The 12,310-nt window shown below is 36.6% G+C and overlaps 1 protein-coding gene across 1 annotated transcript in view; it reads right to left on the reverse strand.

Annotated features, from left to right (window-relative positions):
- The window catches only part of cfap74 (cilia and flagella associated protein 74), a 59,548-nt gene that overhangs the window by 14,028 nt on the left and 33,210 nt on the right, over window positions 1–12,310 (reverse strand). Inside the window, exons 22-29 of the mRNA XM_039674961.2 lie at window positions 10,332–10,419; window positions 5,913–6,086; window positions 5,107–5,240; window positions 3,382–3,601; window positions 2,503–2,619; window positions 2,312–2,415; window positions 1,473–1,592; window positions 852–955 (exon numbers count right to left, since the gene is read on the reverse strand). Of these exons, the coding sequence (XP_039530895.2) occupies window positions 852–955; window positions 1,473–1,592; window positions 2,312–2,415; window positions 2,503–2,619; window positions 3,382–3,601; window positions 5,107–5,240; window positions 5,913–6,086; window positions 10,332–10,419 (1,061 nt within the window). The remainder of the gene's footprint in view (window positions 1–851; window positions 956–1,472; window positions 1,593–2,311; window positions 2,416–2,502; window positions 2,620–3,381; window positions 3,602–5,106; window positions 5,241–5,912; window positions 6,087–10,331; window positions 10,420–12,310) is intronic.

Below are 12,310 nucleotides of genomic sequence, written 5' to 3' on the forward strand. Positions count from 1 at the left end.
CAACATTTTTTAACTTTCTACTAAAATACACGTGACTTTTTTTTGCAACGAAAATGCGAGGATCATGAAATTATGCAAACCCCGCATATTTTAAAAGGAAATTGGCAATTTATGCTGCGAAAGTGCGGCGTATTTGAAAAAATGCGGCCCCCGCATAAATATGCGGACTTTGGCTGATTTTGCATTGAATTCAGCGATCGCATAATCACGTTTTTCTGGAGGGACTGCTTTATAAGCGATGCTGCCATCGACATGTTCCATGGCTGATCTAAATTATCCAGATGGAAACTGTCCATTTTCAATGACAAAGTGCCCAAGCAACATCGCTCAAAAAGTTGCCCCGTGTATCATCACCTTAAAGGAGTAGTTCACCCAAAAATGAAAACTCACCCTCGTGTTGTTCAACCCCGTAAGACTCGTTCATCTTCTTCTCTGTGGGCCTCAGAGTGAGTTCAGGTAGTGTAACAGGCTCACTATTGGCCAGCATCACACACATGACCAGCCTCGGCCAATAGTGAGCCTGCGTGTGATGTACGGCCCAGAAGCGCACGCGTGAACTCACTCGAGGTCCAGAGAGTTGAGTAAAGTCGTTTATTTTTGCACAGAAAGTATTCTCGTCGCTTGATAAACTTAAGATTGAGCCACTCTGACTATTTTTAAACAATGTCTTTAATAACTTTTCTGGGCCGGCAAGTTTCGATCCCTTAGAAGCCTACAGAGGAGTGATCCAGCTCTCAGATTTAATCAGAAATATCGAAGATGAACAAAAGTCTTACAGGGTTGAACAACTGAGAGAGAATTTGGGTGGAGTATCCCTTTAAGAGTTGAGTTGATAGTGAAAGAAGTCTCACCGACGGCCACCCGACTGAAGTGGAGTGTGTGTCGGTCAGAGACGAGAAGCAGAGCCGGTCTGACAGCGGGACAGTGTAACTCCAGATACAGCGTCTCATGTGGACTGAACAACAGTGACACTTAGTTAACATTAGTTAATCTATAAACTAACATGAAATAACAATGAACAATACATTTGTTACAGTGTTTATTAATCTTTGTTAATAAAAATACAGTTCATTGTATTGATGTTACGAATTTGATTTTAATAATGTATTAGTAAATGGTGAAATTAAAGTCCCCTGTGGTGAAAATCCAGCTTTTACGGTCTCAAAAACACATTGCTGGATCAACGTGTGATCGTCAACCAGTGGGTCTCTGAGCTGAGAGAGTGAGTGGAGGCGGGGCTCATTTGCATTTTAGATATTTCAAGATATTTTAAGGCAGGAATAAATTATTTTTCAAGGAAAAAAAATGTTGGCGATCAAAGAGGAGTTTTAAGGGATACAGTTATTGACTACAGGGGGACTTTAACATGATCTAAGATTAATAAATGCAGTAGAAGTGTTGTCCCTGGTGAACCTTAAACTTGAATAATGTTTTAAAAATGAAACATTTTCAACAGTTTAACGTCTCATCACCTGTATCTCGGCTCCTCTGATGTGTCCGGTGTAGAAGTGAAGCAGGATATGACATGGCGAACGCGGCACTCAGTGAAAGAGCGCAGGAGTGAGGCCTTCGCAGACAAATATTCAAAAGAGCTGGGAAAAAATGTTATAAATATAATTATAAAACGGTTGGTTCCAGTCCTTAATTTGGCTGCGTTTTATTCACGATAATAATGACCGCTTCACCCAACGGTTCACTACACAACACCCCTAGCAACCACTCTTAGCAACGTAAACAAATGTTTGTTCTTATTGATATTGTTCATTAAAGCTTATAGAGTATTGATGTAGATCGAGTAAGTGGTGTACCTGCATTTACAGTAGATATAGCATTTTCCTTCAGATCGGTTCAATATTCTGAATAAAATTGTGTTTGAATTTCCGCTTTTAACGGTTAAGGGGTTTCCCGTGCCCTGACACGTCACACACACGCTAGTCATTTCTCCGTGTTCACAAGTTTCGGTCCTTTCAAAATAAAAGTCTTCTCTCCTGACTGACTCACTCTTTGCCGCCATCTAATGGAGAAATAATGTAACTTCTGTTGCTGTTCACAGTCAGGGACTATTTTTTCCAGCGGAAGGAAGGCTTTTGGTGATTTTACTTTGTGAAAGTTGCATTGATACATTATATTTTGGCTTTAATATATGTATAGTGTGGTGACCGTTTTATAAAAGCAATAAGGTACTCGAGGCTGTGCTGTATTGCGAACAAGTCATGGTTACAGCACAGCCCCTCGTACCTTATTGCCTATTTATATTTTTCAATTGTCCCTCTGAAAATGACGGAGATGTCATAAACACAGCCCGTTTTACCCAGTTTGAAGGTCTGCTGGGCTCGGCGAGTGGAAGGGACTGCCGTTTGCAGGCGTTGTTTTACCTTGGTCTTTTACTAAATGCAGTGGGGTTTCTATTTTGCTCTGTGAAATGAAGAAAGACAGCAGGGAAGTTACAAAAGCTGGCAGTGCAGTGAGTGTGAGAAGTGATGTGATGTGTGTGAACCTTACTTTGGTGTCAGGTTGTGTGTGTTGGCAGTCGATGGTCTCGTTCCTCCGGCGAAGAGCCTCTGCTTTGATGACATCATCAGACAGTGTTGGACGGAACGTCACCTGGATCAGACGCCTCTGTGGAGACACACACACAGAGAAACCCGAGACTGCTTTCACACAAACACTTTGAGTAAATTGACTTTTTTTAAGCTTATTAGTATATCTAGTATATTTAAGCTTATATATTACTAGATTTTACTTTATTACAGTTTAGTGTTTATACATAAACACATTTTTAAGTCGACCTATTAATAATTACATAATCATACTGTTTGAAGCAGAAATATATAAAAAAAACCTAGTGTACTTCATGTATTCTAATAACTTAAATAAATCTGCTTATAAATGTCTCCTTGTATTCATTTATTAAGGAAAACCCCAATATTGGATACATTTAATGGATTTGATTTAATTTAATGTACTTCGACTTCGAAGCACGTGTGTTTATTGGCAAAAAGTAAGCGTTGAGTCCTGTATAACTTTATACAGTTCACTAATTACAATTTTTTTGTTGTCCAAAAAAACAATGTTTTTTGTGTTACATATCATGTATTCTGTTTTATAGAGTGTGACAACATGCCCCACACCCCGCTATAAAGGGTAGAAATATTCAAAACACCTTTTGTGGCCCAAACTTTAAGGTATGTGTCTATACATAATTTGACTATCAAAAATAAACCTAATATGAGAAACATTGACCGTAATAAAATGTGACGACTAGCCCCGATCTTGATGAATCGAAAGCATGAAGAAACTGAATGTGGACAAAAGCAAAAAATGTAGTAATAAAGCAGAAACACGTGAGTGATTGTGGATGGTTTGGGTGGTTTGCCGCACCTGTCCGGGCAGAACACGTCCTGAAGAGGGTGCGATGGAGATGTCCGAGTCTTCAGGAACAGAGAAGGAGAAGAGCCTCGGCCCGGCGCCGGTCCGGTTCTCCACATACAGAACGGCAGTGGTCCGGTCACCCAGAGCCGTCCCGCCAAACTCAACCAAACTGTGAGAGAGTTTCAGAGAAGGCTGGACGCCAGTCGCGTGACAAGACAACACGAAGTCTCTGAGTTAAGAAAAGAGAGGCATTCGATACGAGTCAGAAGAGTGAAATGTTGATTATTCTCCTCATATTCTCCATTCCCAGTCTGTCAGTAACGCTCTGTTTACTTCCTGTCTCTGCGAAGCCCTTCTGATTGGTCGGCTGGATCAGCGCGTTGTGATTGGTCGAGCTCTTCGAGTGTGTTTGGGAATGTTTACGACTAACTCAACCAGGCCCCGCCCCTTTATTCTGCGCATGAATTATGTAAATGAGGAATATTGTGACGCGTTGGTTCCCGGAAAGACTACAATGGAGACGTTTCAGGAGTTCAGAAACACTGAGAGCACAGAAAGATGAACATGGAGCATAATATGTCCTTTACTGCTTTAATAAAACATTTCTCTCAACAGTTTCAGTCCTGGCAACAGCTGATATTAAGATATATGTGAGCCGGCGTCTGGCCACAGAAATATACAATAAGACCTCAAACAGTAAACATCTACATTAAGATGCTGTGTGAAACGCAGACCAGCATTCGCTCCAAATTCATATGTAGATTTAGTGTTTTTGCAGAAAGAATTCAGGATTCCTTGCACTAAGCAAATCGAATTATGTTTACAACTAGTCCTATTGCTACTGTTTTAGATGAATTAGTCACATGACACTTCCGGCTCATAGATGACTGACACAAAAACAACTCAATTGAGCAACTGCCATTGAAATGAATAGATTTTGTGTATAGATGCTAGTACCCAGAACTGGATGAGTTTGCAGTGCTGGCCACTAGATGGGGCCGTATGAGTAAAGCCTTGTGTTCTGGCTCAGTCAGCACTGGACAGGTAAACTGCTCTTCTCATTTAACTGAACCAATGTGACATTGTGTAGCCCTCAAACCGTATTCACTTTATAGCCCTTAATCCTGTAATTGTGGACAAATGTGGGCACAGAGGACTCAGGTGTGATCCTAATTTTTATTTATTATAAATGTTATATCACTGTCTTCGATAAAGTTTTGTCTATCCATTTATGGTGGTTTGTTTTATTTTGGGGGTATTTTTGAATTTATTTACTTCAAAAAGTACCATATTTTCTATTTAAATTATGCTTATTTTTATGTTTTTTTTTTTTTTTTTTATCATTCCAATAAGTTCTTAGAGCTGAAACCCAAAGATTAAGTGACTTTGCGGTCACCTGGTGTCTTATTTTGGCTTATTTAATTACAGTTTTTCCCATTCATTTCTATGGGTGCCCATTTTTCACCCAAATACGAGATTAAGGAGTTTTTTTTTCCATCCATTTAACATTGTAGAATTGAGTCAAAAACAATTGTGTGTGTTCAGGAGGCAAACTTAGGAAAAGTAGCCAAGTCTTGAACCGCTCAGATCAAGGGAAAGTATTTTAAAAAAATAAATCAAATCTATTTTGCCCACATTTGTCCAGAATACGGTTTTAGGGTTAATGCACGACTATTCCTAATGAAAAATAATGCTGCGTCTTAAACGATGGAGTCCTCCTGCTCATCTTCTCACCTGTTAATGCTGGTTTTGCAGGTGAGAGTGAAGTTGTGTTCTCCTGCCTTTGGCGCGCTGAAGATCAAGTGAATGTCCATGCTTTGAGAGGGCAGCAAAGTGCCGAAACCGTCATTAGGCTGGACATCAATAAACTAGAGAGACAGAAAAAGTGTGTGTGTTTATATCTTCCAGGCCTTTTCTCTCTCAGTAATGCAGTAACACTGGAACTGCTTCCACACATCATTTCTACACATTTTCTCTGAATGAGAGCCGATTTAGCTCAAAACTCGTTTCTGATTAAAAATGTGTTTTGCATGCATGATTTTGATTAATGTTAGCAAAAACCCGAACGCATGTTTTCGTTGGTTGTGTAAATCACGCTCAGCTGTGTGTTTGCATTGTTTTGAACATGGTTCAGCGCTGTTGCAGAGTTTAACGCGGATGCACTGAACCAAAACAGGTCATGTGACATCTCTCTGGCGTGAGTTTTGTGAAGTGTGTGCAATGCATTTACATCGTTTCTTTACAGAAAATGCATTACAATTCAGAGAGATCTGTTACACTCTAAACACTGCTGGGTTGTTTTAACCCAAATTTGGGTCAAATATGGACAAACCCAAATGATGGGTAAAAAATGTAATTTAAAATTTAAATCCAACTTCAACTTTCACTTTTTAAATTTTTTAAGTTAAATTTTTTAACCCAACATTTGGGTTTGTCCATATTTGACCCAAAATTGAAAAAACTACATAGTGCTGCTTTTATAATGTAATAATTGAATCCAGAAACAATGAGCTCATTGGCGTAATGCAAACTGTGCTCACCTTGGGAATACCCACAAAGCCGAAGTCCTGAGACAGCAGGGAGCAGTTGGTGAGACGCACGGACGTGTGTGTGCGCTCGTGGACGGAGCAGTGTCCGAACTCCAGCTCGGTGCGCTCGAAGCGCAGGTCTGAGCCCGTGACCACAGCATGAGCCGTGAACAGCACAGGCTTCACCTGAGACACACACTCGTCAATCACAAGCTTGCATTCTCATCTCACATATTCTAAGGGGAATTAAAAGGGTTATGCATGAAATTGTTACGCATGAATTTAAGTTGGAAGGATATGCTTAAATTAGTATTTGTTAATTATTTATTGATGAAGTCTAGTAATGTAAAGGTAAATAAAATAAAAAGTGCATTAAAAAAATCTTATCAAAATGAAATGTATTAAGCTTTCTGGACAAAATAGAATAAAAATTACATTTAATATTAGGGCTTCGGCTCATTTTGATCCGGATTTGTTACAAATTAAGACCTAGTCTGACCACTGAATCAGACTTATACTTAAGTCTAGGAATAAGAGTCAAATTACATCATTCTTCAAATTTTGAGTAGTTCACTTTTGAAAAATTATTTTGATAATTTACTCACCCCCATGTCATCCAAGATGTCCATGTCTTTCTTTCTTCAGTCGAAAAGAAATTAAGGTTTTTGATGAAAACATTCCAGCATTTTTCTCTGTATAATTCAATGGGGTCCAAACGGTTCAAGGTCCAAAAGAAAGTTTCAGTGCAAACTGTTCAAAGGGCTTTAAACGATTCCAGACGATGAATAAGGGTCTTATCAAGCGAAACGATCGCTCATTTAATAGATAAATAACAAAGTTTAAGTTTTATAAGCTCAAATGACGCGCGTTTGTGACGCTCCTGTTCGAACTCGCTCAACAAAATTCCGAGTCAATTGGTTCATTCAACGAACGAAACAAACGAATTGACTCGGGAAAAGATTACATTACAGAGCAAGGCGACCATTTGAGCTTATAAAACTTAAACTTTGTGATTTATTTATTAAATGAGCGATCGTTTCGCTTGATAAGACCCTTATTCATCGTCTGTAATCGTTTAAAGCCCTTTGAACAGTTTGCACTGAAACTCTCATTTGGCCCTTGAACCGTTTGGACCCCATTGAAGTCCATTATATGGAGAAAAATCCTGGAATGTTTTCATCAAAAACCTTAATTTCTTTTCGACTGAAGAAAGAAAGACATGGACATCTTGGATGACACGGGGGTGAGTAAATTATCAGCAAAAGTTTTTTAAAAGTGAGCTACTTTAAGACTAAAGTTTTACTCAGTCCCCTGACTGAGGACTATGAATTGTTCACCCCAGTTTCTTGTGTGCATTTCTTTCTATATATTGGGCTTTTGTTCTAAAAAAATAAATATTTTATGAGTGAACCGGTTTTACACACTCATTGGCTCATTCGGTGTATTCTTGCGTCATCAGCCGGAAACTAAAGTGGGATTCTGTGAACATCACTAGTGTCTCTGCACATATTACTGGCAATCAGTCCCTAACCTTCATAAAGGTCACCAGTCTGGACTCAGTCCCAGTTTCTGACTCTCTCTCTCTCTCTCTCTCTCTCTTTCTTAATCCTTTAATGTTATTCTCTAAATAAACTTCTGAATTCTGTTGTTTCTGTACCGACACAGAACGAGAAATTTCTGACATTTTGTGAGTTGTTTTCCATTCTGTGATTTAGAAAAGTGGAAATGTAACATTATTAAGTCAATGGATTTCCACTCTAGCCAAAAATGATAAGAAATGTAAAGTAAGACGATGAACAACGATGATCGCTTTTCTAGCGAGGGCTCCAGCCTGTGACATCATCACATCTAATGACTTTTAAATGTTACTTTTGTTTCAGAATGTTCAAAGACACACTCAAATGTCCGGTCCAATAATGTTTGCAAAATGTTTAATTCACGTAACCAAGAACAAACGATTTTAAAACATTGAAAAAGCTATTTAGAGAATATTAAGAAATGCTAAATGACCATTAGTGAAATGTTCTTATTTGTGTTGGGTATGAGGAAACATTTCTGAAATAACTCAATAACTTTAATATTATTTTCTTAGATTTTAGAGCCTGAACTGTGTTTGGTAAAACTGGACGGATTGAAGTGTAAATGAATAATAGAGCGGAGTAATTTGCGTGGCGTGATTATAATTAGTAACAGATATGACTGAAGTTATTTGCAGCCTGTGTGTGTGTGTGTGTGTGTGTGCCAGCTCCGGGCACAGGTTTAAGATCAGTGAGAGTCCTGGCGTGAATGAAGAGTCTGGCTGAGGAAGAGGAAGAGGAAGAGAGGAAGAGGTGAGATCCTGCTTTCTGCTTCGGCATGCGGAGATAACCAAAGTCCAGATCTGAGGATTATGATTATGAGTGTGTAACACACACACACACAGCTCTGTTATTCAAACGTGAGCATGTTGCTCTGCATGTATTTCAAACAGCACAGATTTTTGTCTATAAAATGGGTGAAATCCATCATCCTCATGCGTTTAAGGAGGACCGAGCCCAAAGAATATCACAGGCCTCATTCACACGAGCTTTTGGTGACAGACTCACGCTTATGCTGCAAATGATCACATATCGACTTGTGAGTTCATGTCTTTTTGGTTTTATTCTGCTCTCACTATAACACAACAGACACTGTGCTCTTCATATAGCCTAGCCCGAGATAATCAACAATATCCCATAACGGTGGAATTATTTCACTTGATTAACCTTTAAAACACTACCTTTCACTTCTGTTTCCTATTAACATCCTTTATATTAACCCCTTAACTGTCACCCCCCCTTTTTGAGAATGGGGGTTAAATGCTCTATTCAAACTTAAATGGTTGTAATTTAAGAATGCCTTGGAATATATACCCAAGTTTGGTCTTGTTTTAAAGAAAACACTCAGCAGATTATTGCTGAAGTGAAAACACTTCAAAAAATGAAAGTATGAAAAAGTTATGGAAGTTTTAATTCACAGTAAATCAAATATACTGTACTATATATTTTTTATTTTATATAAAATATATATTTTACAAAATATTTTTACTATAAAATTACTATAAAATCAAAGCCATAAATCTAACTAAGTTATGTTCCAAATTTGAAGTTGATATCACAAAAATTGAAGTTCCCATGAGATTTTGTTTAGGCGTAGTACCAAAAATAGCCACCGGGTGCCATTGAATTCCATTGAATTTAGTTGTGTACATTCTGCCTTAACAAATTAATACATTTCTGTCCAAATATCAATTTTGTCACAAAATTTGGAACCTTCAGACTCAGACCTTTCTGACAATATGTGTTTTGTCAAGATTAATAAAGGTTTTGATCATAAATTATGAAAAATAAGGATGCCCAAAAGGGGAGGAGCCTCATAAAATAAGTACCGTTTCTATGGTAACGCAACGTTCAATTATAAAATGGTTTTCACAGGATGAATTCTGAGTTTATAAGCTTTCAAATGATACCTAATTTCATGATAACTACTAAAATGTGTGATATAATAAAAAAAGGCGATAAAAATATTATTATATTTTAGAGGATAATATATACATATATATTATCATTTTTAGAGGATAATTTTATACTATACTTTTTATTTTTTATTGAAAAATACTAGATTATATGTTTTATTATGAACTTTTAGCATAAAAACAGAAGTTTCAATGATTAAAAGTGGGTGCATCAACTTTTTGTGACAAAGGTCAGACCTCCTGTTATGATGCAGATTTTCTTAGGTGCACTCTTGTCATAAATTCATTAATTACTCTTCCTACATCATTTTTAACACAAAACAGGGGTCGAATATTTAATAAGAAGTCTTAGACCTTTCCAAAAATATATAATTTGTCATAATTAGATTAGGATTTAATAGAAATATAGTGAAGTAAAGTTAGGCGTCCCGGTACCGGGACGGTGACAGCTAAGGGGTTTTAAAGGACGGGTTCATAAAAGAAAGACAACTTAAACAATGAAGCATCTTAAATGACCCGCTGATGTTTTTAAAATCCAGAGCATAGGTTTCATTCACTGAGAGACATTTCTTTTTTATCAACACTAGCAAAACCACCTTTGCATTATTGTAACTCTTTTTCATAAATGCAACAATCTGATCACACTAGGGCCTAAATCTCATTTTTAACTAATTATTAACTACGATTTTGCATATTAATAGTTATAAGGTAGTTGTTAAGTTTAGGTTTAAGAGTTGTAGAATATGACATTGATATGTTCTTTATAAGTACTAATAACTAATATAAGTATACACACAACTTTTGCACAAGAAAAATAGCCTTTTGAAGAGATATGCATTTCATGGGAATACAAGCATAAAGAATGTTGAGTGAAAATGATCCACTGGACAAAGAAAAGCGTGGATCTGAAACCTTGCTCTGAGAAAGAGCCGTTCTACCTGATCTGGGACCTGTACAGTCAGAGGAACCTCCAGAACTCCTGTCTCCTCATTGAAGAAGCGTTTGGCATCCGCATACAAGCTCGGTCTATAAAGACATGGAGAAAACAAACTCTGTAATCAATATTAAATAATGTCATGATCTTTTCAAGACTTCAGATATTTAGTAGGCTATTTATTACACAGAATAATTCTCTAAGTGCACATCTGTTAATTTATTTAAAGTGTATTTACATTAAAATGCATTTCACGCACACAGTGACCTAAATACAATTTTTTGTGTATTTTTTTTTGTTGTTATTACTATATTTTAGAGTGATACACCCGTCCTTATGAAGAAAAAAAAATCATCGGAAGAATAAAAATAAAATGAAAATAAAAATAAAAATGATTTAAAAAAAAGCATTTCCTGTGGAAAAAATTGCTTTAACATTATCATTTATTTAAAAAGTAATTAAGACAGTAATAAAATAACCCTTAATAATAAGAGTGTATTTCCCTTGGTATTTCTAACTGACTGATCCTGATGATCTGAGAGATCAATAATGTGTGGCAGTGCCTTATGACAAGGACTGCAGTCGCCACAGTAAGACAATACTGGTGATTTAACATGCTGTCAATGAACTTGAAAACCTATTTATTACACAGAATAATTCTCTAAGTGTGCATAGAAAATGTGTTTCTTATCTGTTAATTTATTTAAAGTGTATTTACATTAAAATGCATTTCACGCACACAGTGACCTGAATAAAATTTTTTGTGTATTTTTTTGTTATTACTATATTTTAGAGTGATACACCCATCCTTATGAAGAAAAAAAATCATCGGAAGAATAAAAATAAAAATAAAAATAAAAATGAAAATAAAAATGATAAAAAATATATATATATATATTTTCCCAAATAAAAATGTTGTGGAAAAAAGTGCTTAAACATTATCATTGATTTAAAATCTACTTAAGACAAGTAATAAAATAACCCTTAATAATAAGAGTGTTCCCTTAAGATGATACTGGTGATTTAACATGCTGTCAATGAACTTGAAAACCAACACCTGATAAAACTGATGCTTTAAAGTAAATAAATACTGTATTCTTAATTGCACGATGACATTTATTCATTTATATATGAGATTAATATGATGTGGATATAATAAAATCTTACAATCGCCATCTTTTTAAATTCAGTGTAAATGTTCTGATCTAGATAGTTTAATCTCATTCCAGCAGAGCTTCAGGAAAGGCTCCTTCCGTGTTAATGGAGTCAGTGTGTGAGCGGTGCTCTTCAGTAGTTTTGGCACAGTATCGTGGAACAGCTTTGTGGGACGCCACACGGCCCATCTGTCGACGGAACAAACACACTAACGGGAATCTGATTGGATCCTGCTTGTGAACACATCCTGACACATCCTCTGCTCTAAAAAGCTATTTTTAAGCTGACTTAAGCCAAACTACTCAAATCCAGAACTTCAGTAAAAGCACAGATGCCCAAATAATATACAACTCCAGTAAAAGTCCTACTTTTCCATTTTATAAGTACAAAGGTACTTGATTGTTAAGGTGATTACATGTTAACAGAAGTCGCACTAGACTTTCCTTCTCTTTTGTGTCGTATATCCGAGTGAAACGCTTCTGGAACAAGAACAAATGTGGGCGGGGCTTGATTTTGATTGGATGGTTGTGGTTCACTATTGGCTGATCTCATGTGAGTGACAGGTTAAAGCCCCGCCCACATCATCAGAGAAGAGAACATATTCTGATTCAACATTAGCAGGAACATGAAATTAAAACAATAACGGTAACACTTTACAATAAGGTTCAATAGTTAATTACATTAGTTAACAATACTTCTTCAGCATTTATTAATCTTAGTTACATTTACTAATACGTTATTAAAATCATAGGTTGTGTTAGTTAATGGACTGTCAACTAACATGAACGCACAATGAACAGCTGTATTTATATGAACTAACATTAACAA

Source organism: Pimephales promelas, chromosome 14 (assembly GCF_988280905.1).
Source record: "Pimephales promelas chromosome 14, fPimPro1.hap1.1, whole genome shotgun sequence".
Lineage (NCBI taxonomy): Eukaryota > Metazoa > Chordata > Actinopteri > Cypriniformes > Leuciscidae > Pimephales > Pimephales promelas.